Raw genomic sequence first — 17,328 nt, forward strand, 5'->3', positions numbered from 1 at the left:
TTTCTGTTATGAATATTTAGTCAGGTCAGATTTTTTGTTAAATGTAAATTGTGGGTGAATTTTGGTATATAGCATATTTATTGTACTGAATTTGTGTTTACTGTTGGTCTTCCTTCCTCTGATTTTATATCTAGGCTTAATACATGTGCTATAACTGCTGGAAGCTGTTCAGCTCTAGCTGAAGTTCTCAGCTCTGAATATTCCCAGCTGAGAGCGCTGGACCTGAGCAACAACATTCTGCAGGATTCAGGAGTCACTCAGCTTTCTGCTGGACTGAAGAATCCACAGTCTCGACTCACAATAATGAGGTGAAGTAACATCTGAAATGACAACTGATCCTTCAACAAGTCTAAATTTACTGAATAGCCATAGGGAAGAAACAATTAAGTATTTTAATATACTAGTTGAAATGACTGCAGAATTATGTGTAATTAAAAAAAGTAGTACACGTTCTGCAGACTTTAATGCTGTTTATACATTTCTGAGTATCCCTATTCCCCACATCCAAGTCTGGTAGAGAGATCAGGAAAAACTGAGTAAACTAGAACACAAAATTAAACAGCATGTTTTGATTAAAAAATATAGATTATTAGATTTATATTTAACTAAAAGGTATTTAAATGTGTATGCAAAATGTAAAAGTTATATTCCAAAGTAAATATTGTATTGGTGTAATTGTTAAAAGTAAATTGTTAAAGAAATGAATTAAAATACTGCATTCTTATTGTGAGATCTCTAACAAATGAGATCAAATCTTTTCATTGTACTCCTCCTTTCCTTCTGCAGACTGTGTAACTGCAGTGTAGCAGCTGAAGGCTGTGCTGCTTTGGCTAAAGCTCTGGAAGAAAATCCCTCACATCTCGTAGAGCTGGATCTGAGCGGGAATAAAGTAGGAGACTCTGGAATAAAGCAGATCTCTAATCTACTACAGAACTCACACTGCCTCCTAGAAAAACTCAAGTATGTCATTGTAATTTCTTAAAACATGACAAAGTGTCATGAAATGCTTTTATCCTTAAACACTACTTTTTTTCTTTTACTTAACAGTTTTTGAAGTTGTACTCAGTCAAGAACTCAATTACTGTAATATTAGTTTGTTAATTGGAACCAAGTAATTTGTACACGTGTCATTCAGTATCAATATAGCCTTAATAAATTAACAATAAAAATAGATTAAATTCACAATTTGTATAAAATGTCACACATAATGTATACATCTCAATGCCTAAAATCATATGTATTTATTTTGTACAATATTTGTGATATTCTGAAAGTAAAATTACATTTTTATTTTTTTCAGAGTAACTGACAATAATATCAGAGGAGAAGGATACGCTGCTCTGGCTGAAGCACTGAAATCGTCCCACGTGACAGAGCTGGATCTCAGAGGGAACGACCCTGGAGCATCAGGAGTGAAGCTGCTCACTGATTTAGAACAGGATCCAGACTGTAAACTAAAGACACTGAGGTGAGCAGCTATTATTAAATCATTTCTAAAATCTTTTATAATATACATATTTGGGCATGACATCTTATGTTATATCTTATTGTCATATTGGACTTCCTCTTTCATAAATAATCTGTTATTGACTACAGTGATGGATGTCATATTTAAATGAATGAAACTGAAAAAAGTTTTTCAAAATTATGTTGCAGTACCACAAAATAATTAGGAATCTTAACGTCATGATGTAATATCACTGTGGTAAAGTTAGTTTTGTATTTGCATTTCAATTTGATGCATCTCATCTGCTTTTAATCTGTGTTTAAACTTGCTGTGTAATAATACAGACGTACTAACTTTCAGTTTCATTTGTTTGTATGCTAAAAGCAAACTGTAAAAGAACTCTAAATTTTAAAGTTTGGTGTATCCACATTGTCAGGAAAATTTAAGAAACTGTTGGTTAGTTTTAAGCAACCCAGCATTTGGAATTAGCCAGACCTGCCTGTTGCTATTTCAGCTGGAAGAACAGAAATTAATAGAAGGTTAACAATAAATTTGTGCACCGCTATGCATTATAGCAATATAATACTTGCCTGCATGCAGACATTAAAATAAAATGTAATACACTGATCAATGAACTATGTTTCATGCAAAAGAAGTCGTGGTCTGTTAGTCATGGTCTCTTATAGAAATCCTCAAATTTCTATAAGACATGTTTATGTATTTTATTTTATGGGTAGCATCCAGCGTACGATGAATTACTTTTGTTTTCCTTGTATTTGGAATACTCAAAATAAATCTCACTTCAACAACAATTTGAACCATAAACAAGAAACTCAACAAATGGGAACTGGTTTTAAAACACACCAAAGATCCTCAGTAAAGGTTTTAACTTCTTCTTCTCTGATGATGCATCCATATCCTGATTTAAAATATGAGTTTTTACCATATATAAAATATTCTTCCTTTCTTTCTCTGCAGGTTGTTGAAAAGTCCTGCTGCACAGGAAGCCTATGATTTACTTTATAGTGTTCCGAGTGAGAACCCTTTACTGCAGAGAGAACTCAATGTGAGTGGGAAAATAAAAGGAGACTCACAGGTGAAGCAGCTCTCTGCTCTACTGGAGGATTCCCACTGCAGACCGGAGATACTCAAGTTAGTTTTTATCAGTTATTCCCTTCCATTTACATTAAAACTGTGTAGTGCATTCTATTTGGAATGTAATAACAGTGTTTAACATTTAACTGTATATAATCTATATTTACATAAAAAATTATAGATACAATATTTAAACAAAAGACTTCTCTTACTCGTGTCCTCTCTGTATCCAGGGTAAATAACAGCCAGATGACAACTGAAGGATGTGCTGCTCTGGCATCAGCTCTGTGTTTAAACCCCTCACACCTGAGAGAGCTGGAGCTGAGTGGGAATAGACTGGGAGGATCAGGAATGAAGGAGCTCTGTGGCGTGCTGCAGCATCAACACTTTAAACTGCTGAAACTGGGGTAATGTCATCAGTTAAAATAAAATAAACAGTGGCAGAAAGAGCAGAGGTCTTTAAGAAGACATTCTGGCAATATATCTATAGTGTTACTGTTTGTAATTACCAAATTTATTTGTTATTAATACAGTAAATTCTATTTAATCGCCTGCAACCACTAGCTATATTAATCTTTGTATCAATACTATAATTATTACTAAAAGTAACAGAAAACCTTCTAGAAATGTTATAAACACTGATCATAAACTACCAGTTAATCTGCAGATAATAAAATCCTACAGGTTGAAGAAGTTACAGTAACAGAGTAATATACAGTATGTATCTGTGAGATGATTACATGACTACAGCAAGAATTGTTAAAGCCACACGGCCAACAGTGAGGTATATAGTCATACGATACTCAGACATAATCAGAGCAACAAGCAGAGACAGATACAGAAGAGCGGAACAGGAGCCTGATAGGAAGGTTAACACTCTTTAAGAAGATTAAAGTAAATTAAGTAGAGTAAGGAAAAGCCCCATGAAATTAGTCAAAGTAATTTGCTTAGTTTGTTCCATCTCTCTCTCTCTCTCTCTCTCTCTCTCTCTCTCTCTGCAGGTTGTGTAAGTGCAGTCTTACTGAGGAAGATTGTGCTGCTGTTGTATCGGCTCTGAGAACAAACCCCTCACACCTCAAGGAGCTGGACCTGAGTGAGAATAAAATTGGAAACACAGGAGTGAAGGAGCTCTCTGCTCTACTGCAGAACTCAAACTGCACTCTGGAGAAACTGAAGTAAATGATTTTTAGACTTTGTTGAAAAAAATGAATGAGGGATAAAAAAAAGAATTATAAGAAAGGTCCATAATAGATTTTGAATTTAGAATAGATAAAAAAAACTTTTGAATTATTTTAAATTAAAATTGATTATCTGACATAATTTTACTCTATGAATAAGTCAAAGAAACATTTAAAAAGTTAATCTAAATCCTTTAATTATAAAAAGGTAACCCCTGTATCATAACTTATTTCATTATTATTATTCATTGACTTATTCATTACTTATTTTATGTTAATTAATCTAAGTGTAGGAATCCTATGTGTAATGTGACAGTATCTGTGCTTCCCTTAAATAATGGTTATAAATGTTGGCTACTGCAGCCTCTACTGAAATTTATATTAATTACAAACCCCTCATTGATGTTATACATTCACTGTCATGTCATTGTCTCACCATGTAATTTTTATTTATTATCATTTTCTTTCAGACTAAATAACTGTAGTCTCACAGAAAAAGAATGTACTGATCTGGCTAAAACTCTGGAATTAAACTCCTCATCACATCTGAAAGAGCTGGATCTCAGAGGGAACTACAGTGTGCCAATGTGGAATATTTTTAGTTATTTTCTAGGGAATTCAAACTCTAAATTGATTGTGAGGTGAGTTTTTGATTGACACAAATGTAATTTTTTTTTTTACAACACTGGAAATATTTTGTACTTTGATATTTTACTTTTTATGCCTCTGTCACTAAGTGGTGAAGGCGTTATGTTTTCAGGTTGTCTGTCTGTCCAAGATTCTCATTAGTGTGATCTCTCAAGTGTGACTGGTTGAATGTTTGTAGGATTTATATAGTATTATCATCGTAACCAGCAGATGAACTGATTAGATTTTGGAATTGATCCAATCAGGGTCAAGGTCACAGCAGGGTCAAATGTCAGAAATAGTTTTTCTTCAATAGCTTCCTTCAGTAGTTTCCTTCACTGGCATACCAATTAGTAAGAAGATGAAGTAGACTTGCTGGTAGCGGAGGCCTCCCCGTCCATGCTGCTGGCACTGAGTTCAACTTGTTAAAGTTCACACTTTAGCAATTTAGCAAAAATTAAACACAGTCCAAACCCATGAGTGTTGATATTGGGACTAATTATTTCAGCATTTTGAATCTAATTATTTCAGCATTTTGAATCTGATCTTTTATATAGATATATATTATATATATATTTTTTTCTTACTAAAGTTACCTCTGGGAAAAATTTTTTCACATTCAAATTTTTAAAATTTACAAATATATAACATTCTGAAAACTACAGTGTGACAAGTCACTCATGACAGAGTGGTAGCATGCAAGTGCAGAGTTTACTGGAACACGGCAAAACACAATTGAAATCCATGAGTCAGGGCAAGAGGTACAAAATTACAAAGAATCCACCTGACTGTTCAACAAATCCAAAGGGCAAATATAATAACCAGAAACAGGAAAAAAACAAAGTCAAAACCAGGACAAGCTCACCAAAAACAAGGCTCAGAAAAGCTTTTAAAAGATTGCAGGACCTTATGAAGACATAAGATTAGAAAGTAACCTAATTGTTACTATCAGTGCTAATGCTGTTATTGTTAATGCTGAGGTATCAGAGTATGTTATAAGGAATAAAATCCAGCTGTTGACATCTGACCATTTTTTCCAGACCACCTCACATTTTTTGCTATGAAAGTGTGTGAAGTTTACATACATGAGACCGATCTTAAATGTCAACAGAGAAAAAAAAGCCAGCTGCCATCACACCTGTGATTATTCATATAATTTCTGACATAATTGCTGGTTCACATAATATAACAACAGGATCTTATGGGGGGAAAAAGGCCCATACTCAGAGCTCTGGTATCATTATCATAATGAAATGTGTTTTTTCTCTCCAGAATCTTGAGTCCTGAAGCAGAAGAGGCCTGTGATTCTCTGACTAAAGTTCTGGGTAAAAACCCCTTACTGCAGAAGGATCTGGATCTGAGTGGGAAAATATCCGGAGACTCAGGAGTGAAGCAGCTCTCTATTCTACTGAAGGATCCACAGTGTAGAACTGAGAAACTCAGGTATGTGGTCTGACTTCTTCACCTGGTATTTTTGTTTGTGTTCTCATTAAATCTTTAAAGATATTAGTGTAGTGTATACACTGTTTAGCACAATCAGTACTGCTGCAGATCTGCTGTGGTTCTGAGAGTGTGTGTGAACAGTCCACTGTACACCTTCTCCCCACTCCATTATAACTCTATTATTTCTTATACACTGGTATTATTTTTGATGGTTGATCATGTGCGTTCTTTAAAGACGGTTTTCTCAGCTGTGTTCTCTGTCTGCAGGCTGAGTAAGAGCGGTATTACACAGAGAGGCTGTACTGATCTGATATCAGCTCTTACTTCAAACCCTTCAAACCTGACAGAGCTGGACCTGAGTGAGAATACACTGGGAAAGCCAGGAGTGGATAAGATCTCTACTCTACTAAAGAGTTCATCCTGCAAACTCCAGAAGCTTGTGTAAGTCCTTTAATAGTATACATTACTAGATCACTTATTAGTAACTCATCCAGGGCCCTCAATAACAATGAATTTTATTCAATAATGATCAGCTTAACAAAGGTGTTACATGTTTTGCATGTGTTCCCCAAACGCCTTCATTTAGGCCTAACTTACAAAAGAAATTATATTGTTTTGGAAGTGATCAAAGAAGTTATATTAAAAGAAAAACAGTTAGAGGAATACTGTGAGGAAAATGTTTACTAATATTAAAACAAATCTTGCAAAACAAGTTGTTTTTAGAGGACAAAGTTAAAGACATTTTATTTTTTTTAACCAAACACATGCAACATCATATTGTATTTGGAGAAAGTATGAAGGTATTACAGATATTATAGTGTGCTCATTTATTGTGCACCGAAGAGTAAATGAAATAATAAAAGACTAAACTGACACCACTGCTCACTGTCACTGAGATTGTCAGTAGGTTTATATTTGATCGCACAGCAAGGACACCGGCTCCACTGCTGCTGCATAATCAACATCATCTCTCTTTCCATATTTTTTTTATTTGAGTGACGTAGGCTTAGTTGATGAAGTCACAATTTGGCCAAATGGACTAACTAATGTGCCTGACTAACTAACTGCTGGATCAGTCTTTTTTTTTTTTTTTACCAGAATTAGCAGCTTTTGAGTTAGAACAACAATAGTAACAATTGTCAGGTTTATGTCATTTACAAGTGTGTTTATGTACCACATTAGGTAAATAAAGAAAATTCTCATGAACAAGTTAATGAAGTTCTTAGCATTATGAACATTTCCCAAAACCCACCTGAGAATGGTTAACCTTTTGCTCCCTCTCCAGGCTTTCATACTGCAGTATAACAGGAGAAGGATACACTGCTCTGGTTAAAGCTCTGAAGTCATCACACTTGATAGAACTGGATCTCAGAGGGAACGACCCTGGAGAATCAGGAGTGAAGGAACTTAGGAATTTGATGAAGGATGCAAAATGTAAACCTAAGACATTGAGGTGAGCGCTTTCCCCCAGTAAATGTAAAATACAGCCTTAATTCTGAGTAATTAGTAATGTTTTGCTGTTTGCACCACTGTATAGTGTGCTTGTTGCATTAACTACTTAAAACCAGTTTTCCACCAAGGACCAAACAATTACTGAAAAAGTAGCACTGCATTGCTGTAAATATAATTAGTGTTAGCATTTATCTGTTCTTTCTCTCTGCAGGTTGTTGAAAAGTCCTGATGCGCAGAAAGCTTATGATCATCTGACTAAAGTTCTGGGTATAAACCCGATACTGCAGACGGATCTGGATCTGAGTGGGAAAATAAAAGGCGATTCAGAAGTAGAGCAACTCTCTGCTTTACTGAAGGATCCACACTGCAGACCTGAAAAACTTCAGTAAGGAATTTAATTCTGTATTAATCAGGAAACTTCAATTAGTGATGTTAATGCTGAATGGTTTGTCTTTATTTTATCAATCATTCATCACTCAGTAGTAATGAGTAGTTTGAGGAGAAAAGACCCCCCATGCATACAGAACTGCTAAAGAAAAACCCACAGGTAACTGTGATTTATTGTGCTTTCAGGCTCAGTGGGTGTAATCTGACAGATAAAGGATGTTCAGCTCTGCTCTCAGCTCTCAGATCAGAATCCTCCACCCTGAAGGAGCTGAATCTGAGTAAGAACAGGATTCAGGATTCAGGAGTGAAGCTGCTTTCTGCAGAACTGAAGAATCCACACTGTAAACTGGAGACTGTGAGGTAACGTCTAATACACACTTCATCCATAATCCAGATGCTCTGACAGAGGTGAGAAGTACGTTATATCAGTGTTGTGGTGTCTATGGAATTCTATGAAGCAGAAGTAACTGATAAGTTATAACGATTCTGTCATGCAGACAAGATGTATGTATCACAACACTACAAAACAGTATGTTATAATCTGAGCAATAACACTGAAAACCTTTAGTAGTGGCTTCCAAATGAACACTATTGACTTCTACCTCCATATGTTACATACCAACTGAAATTGAATACAGCAGTATCCTCTAGCTCCGTATTACAAGTGAGGTGCACACGTGTGTCATTCGTGGCACAAATCATGGAACTGAGATTCTCTTAGGCATAACACCTTACGACGACTCATAATATTTATTTAACAAATAACTAGACCTCTTTTATAAAATATGCAACTACTTAAGCATACCTGAAACAGGGAAATATCATCAGTGTGGTAGAGGGCAATGGCTTCTCCTTAGTGTTCTGGATACACTAAACACACAAAGCTAGTTAGCTAGCACCGCGAGGCACTTCAGAGAAAAAATTAAAGTCGAAATTAAAATAATATACTTCCAGTGTGACAGTCAACACAATTAACACATCCATTAGCTTGTCACGCATAGCAGCAATAAAATATCAGTAGGGTATCAAATTTCAACACAGCCACAACACACACATCCATTAACCTCAGCGTGCACTCACGGATTGAGGCATAGCCCGTGCACCAAGAGCACTGGAAGCGCTCCACTAACAATACTCCCTCTCGATAAAATACCCTGAAGGAAGGTTCCTGAACTTTGTTAACGTTTTCCCAAAACCCAAGAACAATAACTGACCCCCTCTCAAATACAATGACATATAAAATAAAAATAAAACACTGGTACAGACACAAACTCAAGAAAATAATACAAGAAAACACCAGCACACCTCTCATCAGCTACACTAGCAGAAATTAGCCATATTAGCTCCTTATGGAGTGAATGTTTCAGTGTTAAACACTGCTGTTTCATGACGTCCTGGTGACAACAGAAACGTTTTCAGCAAAAGCTTCACTAAGGGAAACAATAGTGCTAAACTATGACAGTACTCACAGGAGAAACACTAGACTACACCAGTACAGGTCTTGAAGAACTGTTTTAAAGGCAACACATACAATAATTGTTTAAACAGGTAGAATTTAGGGGGCGTGTCAGACACTCTGGAAAAATATATAATCCGGATAATACTTCCTTTTTACTATTATGCTCCAATTATCACTAATGTATTTACAGCATCTGTTTCCTAGTTTAAAAAAAATCAATCAAACATTGATAATTTGGCAAAAAAAAAAAGTCATAATAAATTAGTTTCTAGAATGATTAAGCTTTTCTACATTAAAAAACCCCTCAAGACCATTGTTTGTACTTTTGTTCCAGACTTTCAGACTGCAGTATAACAGAGGGAGGATACGCTGCTCTGGCTGAAGCTCTGAAATCAAACCCCTCATCACACCTGAAAGAGTTGGATCTCAGAGGGAACGACCCTGGAGAATCAGGAGTGAAGCTGCTCACTGATTTACTACAGTATCGAAATAACAAACTGACACTGAGGTGATTCTTCTATAAGCAAAAATAAATATATTAAATGTAAATAAATATTGTGCAAACAACTTAATTTCTTGTTCAAAGCTAATTTGTTTGTACAATTCTTAAAATCCCTTAATTCTGTTGAACAATTTAATCTGAATTATTTAATGCCACTATCACACTGTAATGTTAAGCTGGTTTGCTGATTATTCAGGAAACTGTGCTGGATAGAGTTTTGTGCTTGAACAGGTATAGATAGTAACATTAAAGACTGATAATTAAACTTTTATTAAGAAATGATGATTAGTGTGCCCTGATTCTGTATCGGATATAGCCGGACACTAATATTTTGTAGCTATTGATCTGTTATTGTTCTCATTACACAGTTATTAACATGCTGATATATTTTTTTTCTCTACAGGTTGTTGAAAAGCACTGAAACAGATGAAGCCTACAAATCTCTTACTAAAATTTTCAGTAAAAACCCCTCACTGCACAGGGAGCTGGATCTGAGCAACAAAACACCTAAAGACATCAAAGTGAATCAGCTCTCGGCTCTGCTGCAGGATCCACATTACAGACTGCAGAAACTTACGTAAGAAACAACCTTAAATATATATTTTCATTTTCAGTTTGTATGGGCATAAATGATGTTTTCAATAACCAACTATTTTTTTTAGTCAGAAACAACTGTCTGCACAGTGATTGGACCTGTGCTGATTTGAAATCTGTTGGTACAGTGGGAATTGCATTTCCCTTACAACCTGCTAAGAGCAAGAAAAACACCAAACATATATTTTCCTGTTTTAAAGCACAGGACTAAATGTCCCATTTCTTACAACCCAGTTTTGTAGATATTCCCTAATTATATATTACACACCACTATAACAGTATTAGCAGGGTTGTGCACTTACATTTTTAAGTGTTAGCAAGCTAAAATTTTCAGCAGCACAAAGGAAGGTGTTGTATAATAAATCATTGGCTTTTTTGGTTTTGTATAAAAAAACATTTGATAATGTTTTATTATTCAAAAATAAAGTTTTGGTTCATACATTAATACCTGGGAATTTAGAAACTACTAATGAATTTAATGGAAGAAAAAAAAAAAAGATTGTAGAGACCATTAATGAAAACAAATTAGCTAGAAAAAGTAACAAAAGCAGTGTAGACTCATAGAAAGTTATTTAAACAAACCACAATAGTTACATAAACAACCTCACATTCTGTCATTATTCTGTCATTACATACAGCCTAATAATCGGTAATAATCTGACGGAAAGCTCATTCAGAATAAAAAATGTTCATGTAGCCTATATGTAGCCTATACACCTCAGTTGATATAAACCTACTAAGGCCAGTCAGATATAATGAGGTTTGCTAATTTTCTTTTAATAGTTTATTAAATAGAGCTATGTAAACCTTTGTGGCTGATCACTTTCACTACTGGAATCTGTGCATTTGCGTTTGAGACACAATGTGCTTCTTGTGCAATAAAACGATCTTGTAAGAAAATACAGTTCATGTTAAGAGATTTTAATCTTTTTAAAATAACTGAGAGGTTTCATCAGACTAATATTTTAAGGCACATGAAGATCAGAAAGTGACCTCAGTAAAGTTGGCTCAGCATTTGAAATTGGTCAGCTGTTCAGCAAGGATGCAGAACATAGTTATTTCTTGTGCAGTTATTTAGACAATGGTCTTTGATATTGGCAACTATAGAAGATGAGTAAAGGCATTATTCCGATGGATAATGCGTACATTTTGTTACTTTTAACAATGAGAGCATCCATGCTCCTCTCTCACACACTCTCTCTCTCTATCTCTCTCTCTCTGCAGGTTATATAAAGAAGGCAGTATTAAAGAGGATGACTGTGCAAATTTGACTTCTGCTCTGGTTTTAAATCCTTCACACCTGACAGAGCTGAATCTAAACGGGAATAAACCAGGAGAGTCTGGACTGAGAAATCTGTGCGACTTCTTGAAGAATCCTAAATGCAAAGTGCAGAAACTACAGTAAGTAATAATGTCTTCATAATTGGAACGAAACAGTTTAAGGCTATCAATCAGTTCACAAATAATCTACATCTATTTTAATAGTCTAATATGGGGTATGTGTAATTTTTTAATAATTTATAACTGATTCAATAATACTTTCTCAATATTAATACAGCTCTGACAGAAGTGCAGGTCCAAATCACAGGTTTATATTAATGCACTCATTCTAATATGTTATTGTTTCAATCCAACTCAATTAAATTTTAATTATATAGCACTTGTCACAAAGCAGCTTTATATAGATTCATATAGATTTAGATCCCTAATGAGCATAGCAGAGGCCACAGTGGTGAAGAAATCTCCATGAGATGACATGTATGGAAGGAGTCTCCAGTGTCAGCTCTTTGTAACAGTCAGAGGTAAAGCTGTAACTTTAAGTTTGACATCGTCAGGACGGAGGAGTTTACACTTTGCGGTTTCTCTGTAACGTGCTGAGTTTTACTGTGTACTAAGTTCAAGAGAGAGAAAACAGAGAGGCTGGTGAGGGAACAGCTGTTTATAGCTGCTATAACGTAAGTGAGAACAGGAACTGACTTGTCTTGTGGATGTTCTTCAACATTAAAAGCAACTATAAACAGATAAAAAAAAAGATTTTCTGGGAAACTGCTTTGGTATGAGATGAATAAAACACTCAGGATGTGCTGTAACAGTAATTCCACTCCATCACACCACCCTGTCATGTAGTATTTTACTCTATAAGCAACACACACAGTGGTTTATTCCTTACTAACTTACCATAATATTGTAGCAATGTTCAGTTCTAATAAAGGACAAATTATCTTTTCTCCCCCTTCTCTCTCTCTCTCTCTCTGCAGACTATGTAAGAGTGTAAGTGAGAAATCCTGCGCTGATTTGGCTCAAGCTCTCTGTACAAATCCATCACACATCAGAGGGCTGGATCTGAGTGAGTGTAAACTAGGAGACTCAGGAGTGGAGAAGCTCTGTGATCTACTGAAGACACAGGAGTGTAAACTGGAGACACTACGGTGAGTAACTCAGTGATGAAACACACTAAGTTTTGTAATAATGCAGAAAAACGGTGCTTGCTAGTGGGTGGACTGGCTCAGATAAACTGCCCTTTAGGTGTGAATGAGTGTGTAAAAGTGTGTGTGTATGGTGCAGTGGACTGTACATTAAAGAAAACCAAACTGTACTTCAGCAGAAGTTTTCTAATAATAACACACACTGGTTCGGCACTAGTAAACAGCTGTACACAGCTATAAACATCTGTCTAATATGTAATCAGTACTGATACTTGGTGAAAACATAGTTTAGGAAGGAGAACTTTAAAAATTAGAGCTGTTATGTTTTTAACAGCTTTAAAAGCAGCTAATATTCTCCTAAATAATATTTACATTTTATTTACATTCATGTAATCATTACATCCTTTACACTTACATCTTACAAATAAGGGAAGTCACAGTAGCTAACCAAAAATACACTAAATTACCAATCTAGTGATTGGCATAAGGTACAAATGAGTTAGCAAAAGGCAGCAAGCAGCTTGAATAAATTCTATTCTGTGTGTGTGTGTGTGTGTGTGTGTGTGTGTGTGTTTCTGAGGGGCAGTGTAACCATTGAGTGTACATGAGATAACACCTGAATAAAAGGAAATCAGAATTTTAAAAAAATGTATCAACATTCTCAACTCAGTAAAGTCTATTTCCTTTCTGCAGACTATGTAAGAGTGTAAGTGAGAAATCCTGCGCTGATTTGGCTTCAGCTCTCTGTACAAATCCATCACACATTAGAGGGCTGGATCTGAGTGAGTGTAAACTAGGAGACTCAGGAGTGAAGATGCTCTGTGATCTACTGAAGAAATGGGAGTGTAAACTGGAGACACTGCTGTGAGTAACTCAGTGATGAAACACACTGAATTGAGATCACAATCTTTACAGTTATGTTTTCTGTGAATCAGAGCTTTCCTGATGCACACTAACATGACAAGATCTTCATCTTTATATTAATTTAACTCTTATGTTTGTGTTACATTCACTGTGAGTTACTGAATTTCATTCTTAATATACACACCTACATTATTATCTCCCTGTCTGTAGGTTAAACAAGTGCAACATAACAGATGGAGGCGGTGCTGCTCTGACTGCAGCTCTGAGGTCCAACTCCTCACTGAAAGAGCTGGATCTGAGAGAGAATGAACTAAAAGATTCAGTCACAAAGCAGCTCTCTGAGATACTGAAGCGTTCAGGAGGACAGCTAATGTAAGTAAACACACACAGTACTGAATGTGTATATTCTGTAGAATATATTGTATGTGCAAGAGTGTCATGTAAGAGTTACGTAATTGGACAAATCAACAGCAACAATAACAATCTTACTGACAGAAGCACAGCGGATACAGAAGTCTCAGAACTAAACCAAAACAATAACTCATCACTGCATGCTAATAACTAGCTCTGTAGCTCTGGTTTGATAGAAGTGCACTTTCACCTGATCTGTTACTGTAATACACAGAAATAACACTGCAATTTTTTTTGCATTTTAGCAGGATTAACAGCTTACACTAGTCTATCATGCTCTTAACTAACTCACTCTCTGCAGAAATTGATCAATTTATTTATTCATGTTTATTCTACTTTTCTACCATATTTATTGGCGTGTTTATGTAGTTAAACTAAATGTGGTATATTTTAAATATTTTATTGTACTGATAATTACAAGAGAAAACGGATATAGCTCCAGGGTAAGAGCAATAATACAGGTTACAGTGTTAGAAATTTAGATTATTTACATTTACTTAAGCTTTACATCTTTTACACAAAAAACAGTCACAGAAGCTAAATGATAAACCCAGTGACATCTATATTTTTTCTGTTTTGATCTTACAGATATGACAACACCACATTGACAACAAAAGTGTGGAATTTCTTCACTGGTAGTTAGTCTGATGAACAGCCGATTTCAGAACCTGATTCCTCTACAATAAACATAGAAGGAAAAGGGATGGAAAAATGCAAGACACACAACAGGGAGAAAGCAGTGTGTAAGTTTAGCAAGCAGTGTGGACCAGGGAAGTTGTGGGACAGTCACTGACATCAGAAGCCCAGAGACTTCAGGCAGTTTGTATAACGCTGGACAGTATAGTAGTACGCTTGTCACAAACTCAAGTAATGCACCTAAGCAACAGAAAGGGGCAAAATAAAAAGCACTCACACCTCCAAACCACATAAAAAAAGCTACGTCTGAGTTATAAGAGTGTTAAAACATTTCACTTTTTTAACCTACTTTTTGCAAATATTAAGAACAGCCCTATAATACATTTTAAAGAGCTTAAAAAATATATAAGGGATCACTGTTAACTTTTTCATCAACTTGCCAAGGCCTGAAAATCACTTATCTGAAAATCACTTACCTTGACCCACATTTCTACCGTCCCAAACAAATGTATGTATTATACAGCGTTATTTAAATATAAACTAATCTCTGTAGCTAATTAATTAGTCATGTACTGTACTCGTACATTATCAAAATGGAGTTCCTTATAACTTATTTTAACTTTGCTGAAAGAGGTTTTTAATAACAAAACACAAAATTCATCTTACATGACTTCAGTTTTAGTTAACTCTGGTAATATATGCTTAATAAATTAAAGTTAAATAAAGTGCAGGTAATGAACAAGTTTTCTTGACCACTGTCCAGTCCTGATTAGTAAGCATTGCAGGGAATGAATTACTTTTCCAATGTGACTTGATTCTTCTCCATAATATTAACGTAACCATTAGCATCTAAAGTTATGGAATGTTACCTTACCTTCTGCAAGCCACATCGGTACAGTATTGGCTACCAGTTAGCTAGTGGCTTTTTCACTGTCATGCAAGGCGAGATGAGAGATTTATCATGGTGCTCAAGCAACAATTTTGTAAAAGTTGCAGTGCTGAAAAAAGACCCAGTTTTTTTTTTTTTTTTTTTTTTGCCTTGCTATAGTAAGCTCTACAAACAGCGCAAAACACCTCTGGTACAGAAGAGCAGAAATCAGCACAGGGAAACTTTTCCATGAGGGAATAAGGCTTCAGACTCACTTAGCCTCATACTCCTGTTTCGCTAACATTTTGCTGTATGCCTCTGGCAACAAATAGTGCACTTTGTTTATTTTGACTGTGCAACTGGATTAGACTTTTTTTTTTTTTGCATTGCCAGAAGTTAAACCTTCTAGTGAATCAAACTGACATCAATTATATTGTTCAACTATTATACATTTGTTTCCCGGCAAAATATGTACTCATGCAAATGGACAAGATATTTTTCATTTTGGTGTCCTGATGTAGCGTTTTCCTTACTCTGGGAATTCAGTCCTTATTGCCGAACCCTGAAGTCTATGGAGGACTCGTACTTCCTGTGAGTATGCACTGCTGGACCAGTATGTGTACATGTGTTATTAACATGTTTATGTATACAATATGTTGGTACATTCATGTAACCAGACGAAGGACTGAACAATGTGTGTTTAATCAAATAAACAGTGACAGCTGGATTGTAAAAATACACTTAACCCCAGCAATATGCTGATTTAATGACTGATCTGTGTTTAATAGTGGCTATTTGGTAAGCTTTACTTGTTTCTGTCGTTTTAAAATATGAGTTTGAACTGAAATAATTTTGAATTGAACTGAATGAGATTGTAATGTTGTATCTGAATAAAGCTGTAAACATCCAGTCTGCCTCTCTCTCTGCTCTCACTGCACAGCATGATTAGAGGGAAAATATATTAGCATAACAATTTAGTCAGTTATCATAACTAGCTTAAATACAGTAGCATTAATATTTAGTCATCTAGCAGCTACAGGCTAACTTTACTGTACTCAATATCCTCATATTGACATTAAGTACCTTATTACACACATTCTGTAGTTATTAACTCTGTGTATTAATCATCATAACAGATTATAAAGTTTATCTACTTGATTTATAGTTACAGCTGAGGGGAAAACTCCAAACTTCACTATCGACATACATTCAAACTGAATTTAAACACTAGAAACTCTTAGTTCTTTTGACAATCGAGGTAAAAACCTGAGAGAAATGACTGTTTTCTGATTTATTTTTCATTAATGACTTACTACAGCTCGAATATACTCGCTTTTTCGCTATTTCTCAGTATTAAATCTGATTAAAATCGCTACAGCAGCGGGTGAGATCAGGATCTGTGGAAGATGCTAACGATGCTAAAGGCTGAGGGGAAAAAACCCCGGTCGCACGCAAACGGCGGGAAAGCCTGGTGACGTCATCGCGCGCTAACCGCGGTGTGTCAATAAGCTGCAGAAACACTTCATGTAGGGTCTAACTGCTGCCTGTGTGGAGGGGGAGGGAGGAGGAGGGAGCGGGGTAGGGCACAGTGCGGATTGGGACGAAGCCGTAAAACAGCCTGTCATTGTTTATACATGCTTTATCCTCAGAATCGCAGCGTTAGTTTGTATGAATCTGTTTATTGCTTTCACAAAATGGCTGCCAATCATCAAAACTGGCCTTGAGACCCAAGAAGTATTACAACATTAAAACACTTAACACGTATTAATTATTATACATATAAAAATCATAATAGTGAATATATATACTCGTATGTATATATATGTAAGGAAATGTGGCCCTCTGAACATGTATCTATGCTTTATGTATTATATCATCATTTAATTTTATATAATATAACTGTCATTTAATATAATACTTATGTAAGGCTTTATTTACA

At 35.5% G+C, this 17,328-nt stretch overlaps 1 protein-coding gene across 5 annotated transcripts in view; it reads left to right on the top strand.

Annotated features, from left to right (window-relative positions):
* Nucleotides 1-16,298, top strand: part of LOC113534387 (protein NLRC5) — a 43,674-nt gene extending 27,376 nt beyond the window's left edge. For 3 of the 5 annotated variants that reach the window (XM_053234961.1, XM_053234965.1, XM_053234962.1), the window contains 19 exons: nucleotides 135-308; nucleotides 787-960; nucleotides 1,301-1,468; nucleotides 2,426-2,599; nucleotides 2,776-2,949; nucleotides 3,544-3,717; nucleotides 4,191-4,361; nucleotides 5,620-5,790; nucleotides 6,058-6,231; nucleotides 7,076-7,243; nucleotides 7,454-7,627; nucleotides 7,816-7,989; nucleotides 9,423-9,596; nucleotides 9,994-10,167; nucleotides 11,409-11,585; nucleotides 12,443-12,613; nucleotides 13,304-13,474; nucleotides 13,685-13,846; nucleotides 14,474-16,298. In XM_053234961.1, the coding sequence (XP_053090936.1) occupies nucleotides 135-308; nucleotides 787-960; nucleotides 1,301-1,468; nucleotides 2,426-2,599; nucleotides 2,776-2,949; nucleotides 3,544-3,717; nucleotides 4,191-4,361; nucleotides 5,620-5,790; nucleotides 6,058-6,231; nucleotides 7,076-7,243; nucleotides 7,454-7,627; nucleotides 7,816-7,989; nucleotides 9,423-9,596; nucleotides 9,994-10,167; nucleotides 11,409-11,585; nucleotides 12,443-12,613; nucleotides 13,304-13,474; nucleotides 13,685-13,846; nucleotides 14,474-14,528 (3,154 nt within the window). In that variant the 3' untranslated portion in view covers nucleotides 14,529-16,298. The remainder of the gene's footprint in view (nucleotides 1-134; nucleotides 309-786; nucleotides 961-1,300; nucleotides 1,469-2,425; nucleotides 2,600-2,775; nucleotides 2,950-3,543; nucleotides 3,718-4,190; nucleotides 4,362-5,619; nucleotides 5,791-6,057; nucleotides 6,232-7,075; nucleotides 7,244-7,453; nucleotides 7,628-7,815; nucleotides 7,990-9,422; nucleotides 9,597-9,993; nucleotides 10,168-11,408; nucleotides 11,586-12,442; nucleotides 12,614-13,303; nucleotides 13,475-13,684; nucleotides 13,847-14,473) is intronic. The other 2 variants (XM_053234963.1, XM_053234964.1) reach the window with 2 other exon arrangements.
* Nucleotides 16,299-17,328: the final 1,030 nt, after the last annotated feature.

This window comes from Pangasianodon hypophthalmus, chromosome 6 (assembly GCF_027358585.1).
Source record: "Pangasianodon hypophthalmus isolate fPanHyp1 chromosome 6, fPanHyp1.pri, whole genome shotgun sequence".
Lineage (NCBI taxonomy): Eukaryota > Metazoa > Chordata > Actinopteri > Siluriformes > Pangasiidae > Pangasianodon > Pangasianodon hypophthalmus.